Source organism: Brugia malayi, assembly GCF_000002995.4.
Source record: "Brugia malayi strain FR3 genome assembly, contig: Bm_v4_ChrX_scaffold_001, whole genome shotgun sequence".
Classification (NCBI taxonomy): Eukaryota; Metazoa; Nematoda; class Chromadorea; order Rhabditida; family Onchocercidae; genus Brugia; species Brugia malayi.
The window spans coordinates 6,387,475-6,407,174 of record NW_025062479.1 but is presented as its reverse complement, the minus strand read 5'-3'; the positions used below and the strand labels follow the sequence as shown (position 1 = coordinate 6,407,174).

The 19,700-nt window shown below is 33.4% G+C and overlaps 3 protein-coding genes across 8 annotated transcripts; 2 read left to right on the top strand and 1 right to left on the bottom strand.

Annotated features, from left to right (window-relative positions):
- Positions 1–6,946: 6,946 nt before the first annotated feature.
- Positions 6,947–11,472, top strand: Bma-prkl-1 (Uncharacterized protein; the record flags this gene model as incomplete). 5 transcript variants are annotated; one of them, XM_043073853.1, is made up of 10 exons in its annotated part: positions 6,947–7,084; positions 7,497–7,748; positions 8,104–8,175; positions 9,520–9,617; positions 9,685–9,799; positions 10,184–10,324; positions 10,507–10,676; positions 10,782–10,949; positions 11,136–11,223; positions 11,392–11,472. In XM_043073853.1, the coding sequence occupies 10 exons, from the start codon at positions 6,947–6,949 to the stop codon at positions 11,470–11,472; spliced, it is 1,323 nt and encodes a 440-aa protein (XP_042929787.1). The 5 variants fall into 5 exon arrangements, with proteins under 5 accessions (XP_042929787.1, XP_042929788.1, XP_042929789.1 ...); XM_043073854.1 differs by having other exon boundaries at positions 7,972–8,175; XM_043073855.1 differs by lacking the exon at positions 10,782–10,949.
- Positions 11,473–12,204: 732 nt separating this feature from the next.
- Positions 12,205–14,058, top strand: Bm9622 (Uncharacterized protein; the record flags this gene model as incomplete). Its single annotated transcript, XM_001899125.2, has 6 exons — positions 12,205–12,303; positions 12,446–12,577; positions 12,776–12,893; positions 12,979–13,052; positions 13,144–13,340; positions 13,590–14,058. 6 exons carry the CDS (start codon positions 12,205–12,207, stop codon positions 14,056–14,058), a joined length of 1,089 nt encoding a protein of 362 aa, XP_001899160.2.
- Positions 14,059–15,618: 1,560 nt separating this feature from the next.
- Bma-zipt-15 (Uncharacterized protein) lies at positions 15,619–19,461 on the bottom strand (the record flags this gene model as incomplete). 2 transcript variants are annotated; one of them, XM_001899127.2, is made up of 8 exons in its annotated part: positions 15,619–15,771; positions 15,860–16,047; positions 16,492–16,702; positions 17,087–17,217; positions 17,434–17,533; positions 17,730–17,852; positions 19,001–19,170; positions 19,302–19,461. In XM_001899127.2, 8 exons carry the CDS (start codon positions 19,459–19,461, stop codon positions 15,619–15,621), a joined length of 1,236 nt encoding a protein of 411 aa, XP_001899162.1. The 2 variants fall into 2 exon arrangements, with proteins under 2 accessions (XP_001899162.1, XP_042929786.1); XM_043073852.1 differs by lacking the exons at positions 15,619–15,771; positions 15,860–16,047; positions 16,492–16,702; ... (1 more) ...; positions 17,434–17,533; positions 17,730–17,852 and adding an exon at positions 18,540–18,626.
- Positions 19,462–19,700: the final 239 nt, after the last annotated feature.

Sequence of the window (19,700 nt, the reverse complement as noted above, 5' to 3'; positions counted from 1 at the left end):
GTTAATGGAAGATGATAACATATTAGTATATGGTTTAATTTGAGTACTGATGAAGCACTAGCGCCCAAATTCTGAATTTTATTTTTTCTTCAAAGTTCTAATTCTTTCATTTTTTAAACTTCCCTAGATAAACCGGTTACAGTAGATTGTTTTGGAATGAGGTGTATTCCAAAATAAATCTAAAAACGTAGCATTTTTGCAGTATACTACCAGTATACTTTTTGTTACTTGTTTGAAAAACATCAAATGTATCATTTCTGTATTGAAAATCACACTCTTAAACTTAAACATGCTTAAAATTATACACATTCTACTCGTATGGCATTCCCACGTTTCGCTATCATTTTCACTCGTACTTTTAAATTCGGATTTAGTTGACCAATCATTTAATTACTATAACTGAATTCAAAACTTGATCTGGCGAATTATTGTCCTACTTATCTAATATTGTCTTTGGTTTTGTTTCTTAACATCCGCATAGTAAACTCAAAGTTTCCATTTTGAGGAGAAGCATTTTAAAAGGAATTGTCATTGGATTTATTAGTATTTCAATAAGTTTTCTATTCCGACTCATTCAGACATGCATTCATGAAAATAAAACGCCGGGATAACAAAGGTTCAGTAATGAGATGAGTCAGAAGTGGGACTCGAGGTTCGTGCATCACTTTTTTAGTAGTGGTACCATTAATCTGTGCCAATATTTCTATCTCTCTTTCTGTGCGCGTGTTGATTACGTGTATATGGCTGTAAATGTGGATCATTCAATTTTTGATGAGAGAAGTTTGTTCAAATTTTAGTTCGAAAATACCAACACTGAGAAGCTTTTATCCGATATCATTTTTGTATGACATCATTTTCCGTCAGAATCGTGTCAGGAATCCTTACATTTAGATTCAATGGAAATGGATTAACTGTGAAAGAAGGGAAATTCTTATAAAATTTACATAGAAATTAAAGGGGTGAAAATTTTAAAAGAAGGAAATGGGAAGAAAGTTTTTAGAGATCTTATTTTATACTGTCTGCATGAATAATGATTGCATGGGTCACTGCATCAGTGAATCATAACTTAAATAAGTTTCTATTCATTCTACTTTTTTTAAAATGTATACCTTTAATATTTTTTTAAAATAAATCCAACAACAGCAAAAACTATGGTGAAAAATAATAAAAAATGCAGTTGTCCTGTTCTATTTTTCATCTGATGGTCCTTTCTGATTCCTTTATGATGTTAATAACTATTGCAAAGAAACATTGGCACAAACTGATCATTTCGAATAGATGTCTTCAGGCTGGCAGTTTTTGTTCTATTAGCGAGTTGCTTAGCAAATTCGTGATGTTAAGATCATCTGAATAAGGTCATTTCGAATAGATGATCTTGTATATATTGTTCTTGTCATATATCAGCAATAACACTGTAATAATTGAGTTTATTGATATAGGCGAAACTACATGTAATTGTTCGAAGGATGCTACGCCCATCGAATTTTAGATTGCTCCAATTGAATGCCTGCATGTAAGTTCAAATAACAGAATTTCTGGAAGGGACTTTAAATAGTGATGGTGTATAGGGAAATCTCGATTCGTGACTCTTTTAATGTGACGATGAGAAATGTGCATGTAGTACAATTGAAAACGGTTTTTAAATTTGAAATTTATGAGAAGGAGCTGAAATGATTTGATATTTTTAAAACACCAATCATCTCTGCACTATTGAATTTAACAAGAATTTTTCCCATCTCCAGTATAAATAACATTTAAGTAGCCCATCATTGAGATCATTGTCCTAGTATAGTAATGTTGAATGTTGTAAATTTATTAACTTCGAACCAGTTTTTCAGCTAGAATTTTAGAAAGAAATTTTGTCCAACTGATCAGTTGGTGACTTCGACTAGTCTACATTTATAATAGAGATTTTCGATAGGAAGCTTGGTGATTGGGAAGATCTTTTGCCCTTGAGGCGAAGACTTTTAGGAAATCTAATAGCCGATAGATATCTGGCTTACCTAATATAAACTATATTTAATAAGTAGTTCTAAGTTTGCAACAACGCGATGTTATCAATGTTAGCGAGATAAAGACAAATTGGATTAGGAGAGGAAAACGTAATAAAACAGAATCAAATTGATGCAATGACAGCACTCATAAATCAAACCACTTCTCAGGTGAGGATTCCAGGTTGTCTTTCCAGCACTAAACTAGTTCTCAAAAGTGAACATTGCTGATGACCTTGAACATTTTCTTGTCTTGGTTCGCTGTTATTTGTGACCCTCATTTGCTGAAATATTCAGGCAGTGCAGACTTGTTTGCTATATATATATATATCTTTCTGATTAAAATCTATGTATAAAACCTTCATAAATCTCCCGACAACATTTTTTAACAGCATATTTTTCCATTTGAACAACAGGTCGTGTTTTTTTGCTCACTGGGTGGTCCTGATCTTGAATCCTTATGTTCATGTACTCGCATACTTTATATACTTTGCAATTACTTCATTCAAAGTTTGCTTTTAATTTCTTTAGTTTTCTTAACAATAATTCTGTGTGAACGCATGTTTCTTTACCCTTTCACTAAAAACTCTTGTTTGTTTACCTACTTTAAAGGATTTAAGATCCTTTTCTCTTCACAAAATTCTTCTCTTTGAATTTCATTTTGATCTTGTCATCATAAACATTATCATAATAACTATTGTTTAATTTAATAGATTCAAAATTCTGTCTTTAATGATCAAAGGAAATTTATTTCTTTTACTAACTTCATAGGTTACTCAAAAACATAAGATTTAGGCCCCATTTGTAATTTCTGCTTCTCAACTTAATTTCTGATTCGAAATTAGGAGTTATAACGGGAGTTGTTCAAAAATCTATTCATTTCAAAAAATTTCTATTCAATTATTACAAGTTTTCTTGAAGAAACGAAACTTGAATTTAACTGAACTTGACCCAGTTCAGTATTGATTAATCTATTTTCCAAATTTTCACTTCTTTCCTCATTTCTCCTACATAGTTTTTCTGCAGCTTGTGTAATTAACTACAAATGATTGTAGCCACGAAATTCCGCATCTTCGACTTATCTAGTCTGGTCAGATTGCTTCTTATTGTTGATACAGTTTTTGAGAATTAGTTTTGCGGAGTTTATTTTCCATTTTTACTAGTTGCTTTAGCGACGACCCAATCCATTGGTAAGAGCGGTGCAGTACAGACGACTGATGTTGTGGATCATTTGAATGGTTTGCCCCTGTATCTGCATTGTTAGAGATGCGGTGATGTATTTGCTTTGCTATATTTTTTACGAAATATATCATCAATCCTCCAGAAAGTACCTGCTGGAAGGGTGAGGAAATAGCAAAAGAAAAAATTCTTTTTTCATTTTATATCATTGAATAAAATGTTTTTGACAAAAGCAATTTATTTGTTATGTGACAGTTCAAAGACACTGAATTCCACCCTCGTTTTACACAACCGTTATTTTGACAAAATGATATGAGAGCTTTTTCATCAAGTTATTTCGATGAAGAAAATTTCGAAATTTTAATAAGCTGCCTTGAATTGTTTTTTTTTTTTTTTTTATCTAATTTGATAAACGCTATGGAAGTGATAATCTCTAATGGAAACAATTGTTCTGCAAATTACGATGCTACGATAACATCTTTTTTTTGTCTCCGGTGCGCATATTATTTTAAATATTAATCGAGGTAGATGCAGTTCAATCAAAGAAAAATGAAGCTTGACGCAGCGAACTGCTTTGAAGACCGCTTTGCAAAAATCGAAAATATTTGTGAGCATGTGAGTTTCCGGATAGCTTATAGTATTCTGCAACAAAAGAAGAATTGCAAGCGGTTATTTTGGACTAAAGTTTACGTTTTAAGAGGGAAGCAAGAGATCGTTAAAATGCACAGCTGGTATTTACGAAGGTGGAGAAAGAATCGCCAGATTTTCTGAAATTTTTAAATGAAATTACAATACGCAAAATAGTTAATTGTGAATAGTGAGGGAGCAATTGTATAAGTTTTCGCAAGAATTCATTTCAATCAGGAAATCTGACTTAGGCGTTCATTTGCCGCTAATCTGCATAGTAAAGCTCTAATCCATATTTCTCATTTATCAGATATAATCTAGCCTAGCTCAGAATAAATGAACGCTGTCAGTTCAGTCTTGTAACATAATTTGTTCCTTCATTAACTTCATGTTTTCAGTTTCCAACCCGTTCTAACTTCCTTAATCTCAAATAGTGCTGATCATAAGTCCTTTTTAGCATCAGATATTTGAAAAGTATTACTGAAAAACCATATTTATTTTAGTTTGATATATTTTAATTTTATGACTGCTCCCTCATATGGAATGTTAACAGTAATCATTAAATTCATTTATTCCATCTTAAATTCAGTTCATGTAGGAATTTATAATTTTCGAACTTGCATCACTCACTAACTCTGTCAAGAGAAAATTCACTGTTACCAGTAAGTTTGGTGTAATGAAGTACGACAAGATTTTTTATTGGTAATCTAAATACAGAAACAAATATTTATAATTATATATTTAAAGGGAACAAAAATATGTATGATATACACAGAAATAGATATGAAGTGATAACATTACGTTATAAGCTTGATTGAGCAGGAGGTACACGTAAGATAATAGGAAATTTTGAATTGAGAATGAGTAGTGAATAGAGGGAAAGTTACTATCAAAGAATTGGCGATATATCGATTCTGAATAAATATTATTCTTGCTCTGAAAATAGTTTAATAAATCATAGTGACGGCATTCCCAATGTGCTATACGGGCATCCTTCATGTTATACTCTTTCATCCCAATATACGAGCAATGCAGTCTAAAAATTCATTTACTGTTATGCAGTGTGTAGAGATGTATTGCCCGCAGAATAACCATTAATCATTTCCACTAAGATAGGCACGGAAAGGAAAGGATAAGGCTTTAGCTTTTTCTAGATATGCTCAAGTTTAGCTACTTCTAACTGTTCATTGTCTAAGTAGAAGAGAGTGTTATCGTACTTATTATCTGGTATTTCCTGAATCCTGATACCAGATAACACAAAAATAATAAACTTTCCTCCAAATTTTTTATTATATTGTACTTTAGACAATTTTTTGAAAAGTTATGATTTAAGCCAGCGTTATAAATGCTTAGCCGTCTTGCTTGCCTGTCCATTTATTCGTTTATTTCATCTATTGGAAAAGTATTTAAATTAACAGAATTCTGCAAAGCAGTACTCATATTGCTTATTCGTTATCCATAACTTCCACAAGTCTGAAGCAAATCTTATTTTTGATCATATCAAAAGATATTTGATATTTGTTCTCCCTTCCTCAGTCTCTTATCTTTCACTTTATCACTTAGCATGCTTTTATGAACAATGTCGATATGTAGTCATTAAAGAAAGTAAATTTAGTTGATTTACATCAACTTTCAGTAGATATGGCTTAGATATTTTTTTTTTCCTATCTATATTTTGTATCATTCTTTTGAACACCAGTAACATCCTTTCTGCTCAAAGATGATCAACAGAAATAATGCTTAGCAGATATCATAATAAGTTACAAATTTTTCGCGACAAGCTGCTCAAGCTTTTCAATCTTTGATATCTTCTGATTCTTTCAAGGAATAATTGGAAAATGCAGATTTAGAAAGGCTTATTAAAAGTAAAAGAGATAAAAAGGACTAGATATATTGGAATATCGTACAGCGTTGTTTAATATTATTCGGCTGAACAGGATTAAAGGGTGTCGCATGTGTCCTGTGCAGTGGCGAAGAGCGCCAGCTTGCTCGCATGTCCTCCCACTCATATCAAATAATATGGTATCTGATCGTTGGAGGCGACTTAATAACAGCTATAATGCAGTTGGTCACTGACCTTCTTTAGATGGTTTAGTAATTCTCCTCCTCTTTTCTTCTTCCTCTTCCACCTTTCTTTTTTCCCTCTCTACTTCTCTTGAAATATAGGGTCTATATATGTAAGCCGATCTTGTGGCAACTGATTTTATTTCAGCCCTTTTGTCCCCAAATATTTCATATTGCTGAGTCATTATTACATCATCGCAAAGTTTGACACATATAACAGTGTTTTGTAATTAGCTCCGCATCATCTTGAAGTGTTTGCGTAAATGATTGACAACCTCTGCTACCGAGTATCTCACTTCGTCATTGAGGATACCTAGAAAATTTACTGTGTACTAAAATATTTGCCAAAGTACACTGAAATAATGTTTAACACCGGGAAGTATATTATTAACCGTAGTGTCAGTTTTTCTTGTTGCAGTATGATTTGTGTCTTTCATCAACTTTTCTGGCCGGAATTGTAAATGACGAGTGCCAACCAATTTTATCACTTTTTTATTTTAGGATTTTAGCTTTGAAGAAAACTTCATATTATTTATTTGGCTCATTCGTGATTCGATCTCTCTTCAACTATGTATTACTTTTTTAACTGTATTAAACTTAGTAAAATATGAAATAATTTCAGTACTACTATATTGGAATGCTGAACAGAAGATTCCTGTTTCGTATTCCTATTTAACGCTGCATCGATAGGAATATTAAGATATATATGCACCTTCCTTCTTCCTTTTTTTCTTATTAATAGCGACAACTGATTAGGTACATAATGTACAATTTCACACTCCATTTTGAATTGCCTTGAAAGAACATCACTGGATGGATATCTGTATCCTCGGAAAGTAAATTCCTATTCCAGTAAAATCGAACCTATATTACAGTTACTTGCGTTTGTGTGAAAATAATTATTGCAGGATACTGTTTGTTTTACCGAACTTTTAATTTGATAAAATATTCATTGCTAAGTAACTGAAAGCGGAAATATGATAAAAAGCTAAAAGCCGTGTGATACGATTTAGTGAGCCGTAGCTATAAAAAGCATTTGATTTACCGGTTTTGCAAATATGAATAAAATCAATATTAGGTGTAAAATGAGCGGTGGATGTTTATCGCCAGCATCCAGAATACGTATTGCGGCAGATGTTCACCGTCACAGCACTAGCGATGATGACAGTGGATGTATGCTGGAAGAATACTCCTGGGTACCAAGTGGCATCAAGCCTGATATGGTTTTTCATTTTTTTTTTTTCTTATTATTATTCGTCTGTTTTGACAAAAAACTTTTCATTAAATCTTTCATTGATTCAAATATTCTGGTGGATTGGTTTCGTAGTTTAGTAACAAGAAGTAATTTTGACTGCTACTATTTCAGCTATCATTAATTGCCTTCCGCTGCTAATGATACTTCAGCCGTTTCTATCTCTTTTGTTTTCTTTTTTTCCTCAGAAACTGAGTAATGAGGCTAATTCGACTGTAGTTGACTTCTAATTTGTAAAATAAATTTGCCGACGTTACTATGGTATGTATGCATAAATTTCTATGCGAAACAGAAGCTTCGGTTCTACTGCTATTCTGAAAGATGATAGTATCAATTCCTGAAATCTCATATATCTTCCTAGTTGAAATGAGTTACATATTCAGGTTCATATGTATTTCGCTTGCTTACCAGAAGACAAAATACCTTATGTGAATTCGGCTGGTGAAGAATGGCGAACACGCCAGTTGTATTATCAGTTACCACCACAAGATTCTGATGTAGGCTATTGTGGTAAGTTGAGCAATCAAGAAGTACGTGAACTAATACAATTTGAAGTGGGTCGAAAACGTGAGTGCCTTGGACGCGGTATTATCGAACAGCTCCCATACGACAACAAGCGACGGCATTGCCACAAGGTTTTACAGTTATCCTTTAATTGCAAACATTGAATTTAATATTCTCATTTTGTTTGCCTTTTGATTAAGCAATATAAAAATGTCTCTGAAGGTGGATTCATGCATTTTATTTTAATGTCACTATGCTCTGAAATTTTAATAAATTTGGTAATTTTCTGGTTATAATTTGCTTGAAATTTCTTTGCGCTACTCAACTTAACCTGTCAAATTTACCCAATTGCAGTGCAAAGAATCATTAAGTGAAGGAAACTTGGTGATTAATGCTGAAAGGTTCGGGCATGATGTACACTGGCATCCTCAATGCTTTGTTTGCACGGAGTGCTCAAATCTCCTTGTTGACTTGATTTATTTTAAGCATGGGGCCGACGTGTATTGCGGCAGACATCACGCAGAGCAAATCAAACCCAGGTGTGCCAAATGTGATGAGGCAAGTTCAGTTCCACACCAACATTTTGCAATGATGTTTTTCTCTTATTTTTTTACCAAATTCCTATTCTGAATGCTTGATTTATCACATTTCACATCCACTCTCTATTTAATTTGCCAAGTAGCTCCTATAAATGCATTCGGTTTGTCATACGAGTTTTGATACAATACCTTGATGCAAGCAATGACATCGTTCGTTTCTTACAGAGGAAGAAAATTTTGAATTTTGGGACAGATGTTTTGAGGTCAGTATTAGCTTGCAAACATTCTCATTTGCCCATTATTACATGCGCAATGCTTCTATCGATTTTCCAGTCCTTTCTAATTTCTAATTCTCCGATCTACTCCATATTTCAAAAACCATTATCTCAGTCATTATGAATTCTGACGATATAAAATTTAAGACTCATTGGCGATTCTCTTTTTAGCGTGTAAATGAAACAATGATGAAATAAAGAAATATCATGAAAGAACTCGTACAACCTAGAAAGTAGTTGCTTTCAATATTGTATTTCTCGCATTAATCACCACTTTCCCTAAATAAGAGAAGCTTTCCACGGCGCTCATAATTAAGTTTTAAATTATGAAGCAAGCCTTAGCACTTCAAACTAAATGTTAGTTGATCATTAACAACTGGCATCACGTGAGAAGAGGCACCAAGTAAGAATTGTGACAAAGAGTGTCAGAAAAAATGATAAAATTCGTAAGTCAAGATTTTCTTTATTTAATTCAACTATATTTCCTTAGTAGCGAAAGCTACTCTTTTCGAAGTCTAGAAGGATATTGGTAGGGCTCTTTGAAGAGCAGTTTCTGTCCGCAGACAGAACCTTGGTTTAAATAAAAAAAAAATAGGACTTCTAAAAGTCTTCTAACTAGTATTGAACTAGATTTTGATACCACCATTAAAATTGGTTTGTTTGCTGTACGGAAACTCTAAGATACATGAATATAATTTACAATTTGAATTTGTGTAAGTCGCTGATTAATCAATAAGCAATAACAACTCCCCCTGTAGCACATCTGTGCGCACAGGTCGCATTTTTCCAAGTTATAACGTATATATTATATATTACTAACCTTTGTGTGTAAGACTAGCATTGTCATTATGGTAAACTTAACATCATTACTTTAACTTTGAATTTAAATTGAATCGATGATATTGACGAAAACGTATATCATTGTCTCAAAAACGAACGTAAATCTTTTTTACCTTCCACATCTTTCTTCCATCTCTTGAACATTCTTAATATCTCGCCATTTTCAGATGCTAAAGATGAAGTTTGTGACTGTAAAAGTCACAGTTCTTCCTATTATGGGTTAAAAATTTTGTACCTTAAAATTTCAGCTGATATTCAGTGAAGAGTGTACGGAAGCAGAAGGAAGAACATGGCACATGGCGCATTTCTCGTGCTCAGATTGTGGTGTTCAACTCGGTGGTCAAAGGTATTTCACAGTTTTCTTAAATATCAGAGTTATTTGCATAATGCACAGATCTCTTAATCATTTTCAGGTATATTGGAAGAAATGATAGGATGATATGCATTTCTTGTTACAATGAAAATCCCTCATTGGTTTGTAACACCTGTGAAAAAGAAATTGTTGTCGATGAGCCGCATATAATTCAGGTTCTTTCTTTTATATATATTGTTATCACTTTAAAACTTCATTTGTCGTCAGTTGTGTCAGCCATTGTTTGATAACGATTTATATCTGTTCGGGTTTCTGGGTTTTTTTTTTTTTGAGATGTTGGGTTTCATTTCAGATATCAATGTTCCAGAGCATTGAAAAACCTATTTTAATACTGTAATCAGATTGATGGGTAGAGTAATGAGGAGAAAATCTACTATGAAAAAATGAAACATGTATAAGTCAAAGTTTCATGCTTGACTTTATCTATTAAGCCATAGTTCACGCAAGAGGTTTCGCTTTACACTTGTAAGCTGAGCTGTATGTGAGAGTCAATGAAAAATACAAAGACGTCGAAAAAAATTATCAGAATACAATTTCAGAATGATATACATTGGCATGCTGACGAGCGTTGTTTCTGTTGTAGTGATTGTGGTAAAAATTTGTTGGGAAAGAGGTACTCATTTAGGGACGAAAAATTATATTGCGTTACGGATGCGAACTGTGGAAAATGGTATTCAAAGGTACTGTTTGTTTGGTTTTTATGTTTCTTTTTCCATTCTTAATGGCTGTAATATTGATCTCATTTTACGATGAAATGAGACCTATCACTTGTTACAATCTACTAGCATATTTTCCACCAATTCATTTATTATTTAAATTTATTTACTTGTCGCTTTTCATCTTATATAAATCTATATATCAGGTGACATTTAATAGCAAAGTGATGTCCGTTTCAAGTAGACGTCGAGGATCGGTACCGGAGCCACCATCTCGGGATCCTCCTTCACCACCAGCCGAGAATATTTACGAAACTGTTTTACCATGTTTCTCGAGGGAATGGGATGATATAAATGGAATCGAACATTTGAGAGGGTGACATTTCATTTTTTCAACAACGTATCCTTCATTTATTGTTTGACAGGATCTAACTTTTGATCCACGAATGTTTGGTTTTTGATGGTATTGTAAATACCGTAGGTGTAATCGCCGATCGCAAAGTGCTGATGTTCGGCGACCGTGCTGTGATGAATACTGTAGGAAAGAATATTGCAAAAAAAAAGGTGATTACGAAGATAAGAAACAAAATCTTTATTCTCGGATGCCACCACCCTCACCTTTTCTAAGAAGAAGGCGTCAGCGATGCAGGTAACTATTAGCTAGAGAATGCAAAAGCGAAATTTTTGGTATCCTGAACCTGCTTAACTTTTGATCACTTTTTTTTGCAAAATTTCGGTGGATTCTTATGTGCTATGTTACTTGTTGGGCAAAGGCCATATAATGAAAGTGAACATACTTAGACGGTTTGCTTGGTGAAATAATTTAAATTTCCAGTTCGTGTAGTTCATCCGAAAGCGATAGTGATGATGTATACCTGTTAAATTATTTAGCTGCGTCTCTTTCTCAGTTCAACAGAACAACTGTAAGTTTCTTTTTATACCTAAGTTAACACTGTCATTATATCTTTGTCATATGAGTTCTAAGGGTTTTTTTGTTTGCCATATCTAATCTAAGAATTTCTGCTTTTTAACCGGAGAAACTAATTTTATAAAATTCTTTATTATTGAAATTAATGAAGTTTTTATTGCAGGGTACTGTTCAAAGCAATAGAAGTTGTAACAGAATACAAACGGCAAAGAACAAATCATCGAGTAATTGTATAGTATCCTGAAATTTTAAATAATGTGATGATTAATTCCGTTAAGACCAATGAGCTAAGATATTCCAGTTTTTCTTGTGAATCATATGCAACGAATTCTCTGCTGTAATAGTGTGCCTTTGCAAACTAATGCTTTTTATGTGATTACCATTGTTACGCGAGGAGGAAAGAAGGTTAAAGATCTTCAGTGCAGAAAGTGCTTACAAAATCTATTAAAATAATGTTGTTTTCTTAAATTCATGCGTTACGGAATATCAGAAGGGAATTAAAATTTTACCCAGTAATATATGTGACTGGAATGAATTTCATTTTATGGCAAATGAAGATCGTAACTGATTTTCGCTTTAATAAAAAGTGCACCGAAAATTCTTCTGAGTGAATTCGTATGCTGATTATTGAACTCTATCATTGTAAGCGTTGTTCCCAACAAAAATGGAAGAATAATCCAGGAGGTCAAAGGATTAGAAATGCGAAGAGCAATACAACAAGGTATAATTAGCGGGAGACTTCCCAATGTGGATAAATCTTATTACAATTTATTGATAACTCACATTCTGGCGTATGGTTGTAGGAGAGCTTTTATGAATTGAAATCCTTGCAAAAGAAAGGTGGTCGAGACTTCCATGCAAGCCTTGGCTGATGCATCAAGAGTATCTTCTCAACCTACGTTTAACTTCCACTGGCTTCAAATTATATCTTTGTTTTCGGACTTATTGAACTAAAAATTTACCATTGTAGTTCGCAATGACTTCGAAGTTAACAGATTGCTTCAAAAATCTGCGCCTGGTTCCAGTACCATTTGGTGAATACCAGAGAAATGATCCCGACACGCCTCCTATTATGGTTGGTTGTTTGGTGTTTAACCCGTTTATTAAAACCTATGAAACACGTCTTTCCCGAAAGCTACAAAAAAAAAAAAAAAAGAAAAAGAGAAAAAAGAAAAATTCCTTATGGCATTGTATGGGGTTGGATAAAACTTTTCCAGGTTAATTTTCGTTTACCGGATTTATGGCGAACTGTACGAATAGAATTTAAAAATGACGAAGAGCGCTTATTCACTGACCGTTCAACCATATGCAAGCTTTCTAAAGTCTGCGCTAATGAAGTTGAAAATCTTGTGCGTATGATATATTATTTACTTTATTTCTGACAATAGGAATATTAACCACATAATTGATATATCATTTACATAAGTGCATTGAATTCTAGTTTAATTTAGCAAGTTTTGAAAAATCACTTAACGTAACAGAATTTTTGATAATCCGAAATACTGATAGACATAAGCATGTCAATTATTAAATATATTTAATTCCAGGAAAAGGCAGGACAGGAGCTTGTCATTCGATTGGACAATGTAACCTGCGATGCTATGGAGCGTCTGCTTTTTGCCGTCTGTCCTACAATATATGGACAGTATCCAATTCCTCCAACAAGTACAGTCCTTAATTTCGTTTTGTTCTACTTCCTGATGACATTATTCTCCCCTGATGAAATTAATACATCAGCCTATTACTTTAGTTTTCGATGTTGGTATTATCTGCCCAGTTGCTTGCTGCCTGCAAATGGATATGGTTATCATGATGTGCGAAAAGGTAACATTATTCACAGATTTCTGATCAACTAGTTTCAACTTGGAGATAATATTATCGCGACTGCATACTGTCATAAACATACTTTTACCAGGTTCTGGAAAATGATATACATTCGGAACTTACGCCGACTGATTTACTCATCAGTTCCTTTAGCACGGCATATAAATGTCAGCTGAAACCAACATTGCAGGCGAAACTATTCACCAAAATTCTGGAATGTGAGTACTGGAAATTAAAACTCTCTTTAGTTCGTAAAGTCGATTCACCCTGTTTGCGCATTTTCTTATGGTAGGTGTTTTTATATGTAAAATCTCACTATCTTTTTATGAAATAAGATTTGTTAAAATGACCTCGCTAGATGTAGTCAACCTTGATTTACAATATTCAAAATGCAAGGAAGTTCTTAAACTTCCCTGATCTCTTCACCGCTCGTTACGACAGTTTTAGTGACATAACGAGAATCGATTCCAGTTTCTCATACGTACTTTTTTTTTTTGGCACATCAATACTGTAAAGCTATCTAGTAATCATTTGTAGGAACTTCAGAGAAATGAGTCGCACTACCTTATGTTTGAAAAAAGCGCTTAAAGAACATTGTTACGTGAGACGCAGAAAATCCTGGGTAGGCGAAGACCTAGATCCACCAACGAAAGAATTGTTCCGACTTTGCATCTACAACGAATTACTGTTTTCGCATGTCACAATAACCGTACAAACAGAAATTTATAAATCTACCTGTAATCTATGTGAGAATGCTTCACACATTATGAGTATAGGAAACTGTACTATGAAAACCGTTCCAAAAAAACTTTTTCTGTGTCAGCAATGCAATAAAACACTGTGTTCGAGTTGTGAGGCAAGTTTTTGTATTCCGAAATTAGTTGAATTTCTGGAAGATGTCCGTGAGGCTGAAAAATCTCCGGATATGTTGAAAAAGCTTTGTACTCTTGTTGCACTAAATTCTTCCGATCACGATGCCGCTAGAGCATTAGTAAACATTCATTAACGGCCTTTTGCCTAGTTTCCGACAATAGTGAATTACTGCTATTCCCTATCACATCCCCATTTCTGATGCCCATATACAAGCACATATATAAAAAATAAAATATATTTCAGCCGAAGCGAACATTTTCATTTTGTTCTGATCATCATGGGTAGATATCTCTCTCATGGTGACATGAGCCATTCTGGGCAACATAGTCGATTTATCTATACTATGGTAATAAGTGGAATCTAAATTATTCTTTCCCATAGTTGCATGAATTTTATATCTTGCGATTACACTGAACTTGTTATAATACTCTAAATTTTGAATATTCGTAGGTTCCGTACGTTGCCCTGTTATTGCGAACCATGAAGACGCTAACTGCGGTTTAGTATCATGTATGTTACTTGTTAAATAAAACCTACAGTTTCAGACAGTGACTTCTGTCCTGTAACAATTCCTTTGCACCGAAACATGTTTAAAGCCAATCTGCCTGTGAATTAAGGAGCTGCAGAATAAAACCAAAACCTGTTAGAAATTCCATCGGATTTACACTTTACTAAACCTACAAATTCGGCGAACTGCCGGCTAAGGTTGTAGAGATATTTGTAATCGTAGCCGTTAATTAAACATGGAATTAGGTTCGGCTAACTTAGCATTTCATAGAAAGAACATGACCCTATTATCCAAATAATTTAGCTAGTTCCGAAAGTTTAGATGCTGTATAGAACCAAATGTTGGCAAACTGTATTGTAAATGAGCTTCACATCCTGAAAACTTTTTGCATCGTAAAATTTTAACCTAGTGTGAGCTTGATGATAAATTAGCAAAACAATAAAGACATTCAATGGTTAAACCCAAATTCGCCTCTGTCACAAATGGAGATTGTTATGATTTGGAAAAAGCAGCATTTTAAAACATGCTATTAGCTAATCATTTAAAGAGAACCAAAAAATAGTTAAAGATAAAACACGTTAATATTTCTATGAAGTGTGATAAAAGGACATGATTGGTCAAACCTGTGGGAAGAAGTCCTTTCTCAATACCTCTGAAGAGGGATACAGCAAACAATAGTGAGCGGATTAAGGAAATTCGGTATCTCAGTTATCCCGAGTCAAGTAATTCCGAAAAATAAGAGATATGAGTGATACAAGGGACCAAACATTTTTGAAAAGCATTACGGATGCCTAACTAATGTTCACACAAAAAAGTAACATAAAAAAGTTGAAGTAATAATGCCAAAAGAAGTTTACTGATGATATATGCAATTTCTAAATCAGATAAGATTTCCCCTCATCTCACATTGGACCACCTGCTCAACAATTTGAATTTGGTACCTCTCTTTCAATCCAACTCACAGAGAGTCAAATTATACAAACACTATATTTAATTAAAGAACTTCACTTCGAAATATACGACACAACCTGTCAATTTCATTACAAATTGGTGCAAAAAATATTTCACATAATACTTTCAGAAATATAAACGTCCAAGACAATAGAAAAAAAAAGCCAAAGATGAATCAACATAGCCATCAAAATCAGAAAAGCACCTTCAGTACACAAACGAAAAAGCGAAAATTCAAGAAAACTTGATTAAATCTCCATAGCGGGCAAAAAAAAACATTGAGAACGTTCCTAAAGCTAAGCCTGTAGTCTGTAACGAAAGAACAAGAAACGCATCAACATAACCATTTTCCAGTGCTTCATCCATTGTAGATTTCATTTCGGGCATCTGCAACTTTAACTTTTATTTAACTACAGCTTCCAAGTAATTTTAAAAAACACATATGATGGAAAGACAATATAAATAAACTTCGCACCATACACGAAAGGGCAATGTATAGGAACATGCCACCCGAAAAACCAAAAATGTATCGTAGAAGTGATTCGACACTACCCAGGACGACACCAATAATGAATCCTACGAAGCAGGTAATCGTACTAAGTAGATTATAAAATAAAGCTTGCTTCTGGTTCATACCAGCATTCAACAAAATTGCCACATCGCCTGAAGAATGAAACGTTTACAATTCGTTCTCTGAGAAAAAGCATTTCAGGATTATGATAATTTTTCTGTAAAAATACTTATCAATTTCAAACAAAGCCGTTTAGCCGACAACCTGAGAATGCTCCATACTACCTACTGCTACCCGCTGTGAGAAAAACAGCAGATACTATTGCTTGTCTCCGAAAATCAGCACACATTTGTGGAACATGTGGTGCGTTTTTACAGTAACCCAGGACGAACGAATTTGGAAAAGTTCTGAAAAACGAACAACAATGATCGCTTTTTTCCCTTTTCAGACCCATGAAGGTAATAATGAGTGCAATAATATTTCGGTAAAAGAAATTGAATTAAACGCTGAACAATCATGTGAATAAATAAACTGAAATAATAATGCTGCAAGCATTTATAACTTCCTCTTCTAGCTGTTATTATCAAATGAATAACCTAATTCATGTGGGAACTCTTCGGCAAATACTGACACACTGACGCTCAGACCACTTAATAGCGATTCACTAAAAGCAGCACCAATACTGACTCCATCGATAAAATTATGCAAACCATCTCCGAATACAATCATCCATGCTACCGTTTTTATTGCCGAGTCTTTGGTCTGATTGAAAGTTATTTCATGGTCATGAACACAAATACCATGAGCCTGAAAAGAAAATTTATAGCTACTTCATATATATATACTAACAGATGCAATTGTATCAACCTCCTAAAATACACCAATCTTTTTACTACTGATATTTTGCAAAAATTCTAATTTCATTATCATAATTTAAGAGCAGTTCACAACTCGAGATTGGAACGGATTGTGATGCCAACCTCGTTGCTTTGTTTGAGCAATGATGTTCGTTTCCTGTATCCTTTTATTCGTCCCGATGTTGGAAATTAGATTAAAAAAAGAAAAAAAAAAAAAAAAAAAGAAGTTAACTGAGATTTCTGAAAGTCTCGGCTGAAAATAAAAATCACTGTAAATAGCATTTAGGTCTTTTTTTTAAGAATTTTTTTTTTTTTTAAAAAAAAAACGTAGTACCTGTCTTGACATGTCGAGACTGGAACGAATTGTGCTATCAACGTCGCTGTTTTGCTTGAGCAATGATGTTCGTTTTTTGTATCCTTTTATTGGTCCCGATATTGGAAAAGCATCGGACTTGAAATTATTATCTGCAAACGACAGAGTCGCAATCTTCACTTGGTATGGATGCCATAATAGAAACTTCCTGATGCCTCAAATGTTTTGGTGAAAGTTTTCCCAATACATTTCATCAGTAATTTTTTTGCGTAGTATTCAAAGTCATTTATCTCACATTAAAACTTAACACTTTACATTGATCGATAATAACAAAAAAGTGCAATAAAACAACCAAACAACGCATATACCGTTTTCATTGATTAAAGCATCTGTCGAACGGATCGAAACAACTCCGGCTTCCATGCTTATATGAGTTCCAACGTTATTCAACAATTCAATTTCATTCATCTAAATAATGCAGAGAAACGATGAAACGTAATGCAAGGAATGAAAACTACTGCATAAAGAGAGAAGACCATCAATTAATTACATAAAACTCCTATATATATATTTTTTTTTCATAAAACTCTTTCATAATAAGTGTAACATTCCATTGAAACAAAATTAAACATATCCTAAGCAATGAAGAAAGCAGTGAAAAGACCTTCTTTGACTCAAGGGTGATTTTAATGAATTTATCACAGAAGAAAAAGATATATATCCCAAATATACAAAACATCATAACCACGATAAATTCGTAGTTTTCGCCATCAACGACTCCTAAGCCCTGAAACGAGGATAAGAGCGATGGAGATATTTGGAAGAAGACTGTAATAAAAGTAAAATACTCTAAACTACGGTAAAAATAAAATCACTAGGATGCATACACATTCGTAACATCAAAGACTTGTTTGTACACTTACATATTTTTAACAAAATTTGGATATAGGACTGTAGGGAAAAATACATGTTCATAATATTTGTAAAAAGGGAATTGTACGTGCGCTAAAAACTCTAGTATTTTGTAAAAAGCTTCAGTGTATTTCTTATTTTTACTAAGTGAAAGATTTTTATTTGCAGAAAAATTACTTGGAAACACCTACTGTATTTCCAAAAATTGATAACGGTATGACAATCATATTCTAAACAAATTATATAAAACGTTGGCCTAGGTTTCATATTCAAAGAGTAACATTTTCAAAAAATATAAGTCAAACAGTTCTTTATTTAACTTAGCAATTGCATAATATAATGTAAGCAGTATGCTATCAGTAGTTCGCTTGATGCCAATTAGTGTAATTTAACGCGTTCATTAATGATAATAACAGTAGAAATAACTAAGCTATATTATCATTTACCATTCACCAAAAATCATCCCAAATAAAGACCTTATACGACTCTAAGATAAAAAACATATAACGCTTTCTAAAACCGAAGTTGTTTCATCTCTTGATATTTCAGCTTAAACTGATTTTTATTGTAATTTCCTTGAATATTTAAGACAGTCTTTATATCTTAGAAGCGTGGGCATTACTATTTTCCAAACATCGTGCTTGAATTTCTGGAACAGATATTTAAAAAATATTTCAGACTTTCACGGTTGTGCATTAATAAAGTCAAAAAATTTATTAAAACTGAACATATACTATGTTTGTCTTAATTACGCCACTTAATATACTACATAGGCTAACAAGATATTAAACAATTGATTAAAAAGTATATTTTCTTTAAATTCATATCTTATACAGTGTTTTAATAAATTGAGAAAGCAAGAAAGTAAAGACACAATGTTCTAAAATATTTTAGAATTTCAATATGCATCACATCGCTTACGTTCACTAGTTCCGCTTAAGTTGAAATCAGAAATATTGCTACTTAAGAGGAAGGAAAAAAAAGAGCATGCGAAAACTAAAACTGTGATCGGGAAAATTTCACCTGGGGCAGCAAATGCAAAGTAGATGAAGTTATAAGTGAACCAACTCCGACAGCTACAAGAACCGTGATAAAGTGGTTGTATGCTCGTTTGCTAAGTTTCTTGACGAAAACAATTCCAACAGCAGCACATAAACTAATTACGGTAACGCAAGTTAAACCAACAGTCCATACTAAAAAGGAAATTTTCATTGGTCCTCATTCATTTTCGATGAGGTCGTGCCGCTCATCACTATTTATGACGTATACATCGCCATTGCATTCAATACCAAGAATGAAATTTGAACTAATACAAGAAACTTACTAATAAGATTGGAGGGTCGGATGTGACGTGGTCGATCCTGCACCACTACTGCCGATTTAATTGCTTTCATCCAGTTGGTGCAAAATTCGCTAATACCTTCGGAAGTGAAATTATTTGCTTGAAGAGTGCTTGTACTAGGTGGCCATTCGAACTCTTCCATAACCGCCTTACTTATAATGTGAGTTTTGTCAAGTCCTTTTGTTTGCTACAAAATCTCAAGAACTTCATTATACACTGCACAAGCATTTTGGAAGTTAAACAAAAACAATTTCGGTACTCTGCCATCTTATACTGTGGGATTCGAAGAATTTAAGCAACACAGATAGGCTGATGAAAACTACATTCAACATTCTATAAAATGAAACATTTTTTCGAGGAAAACAAGCTATACAACTAATA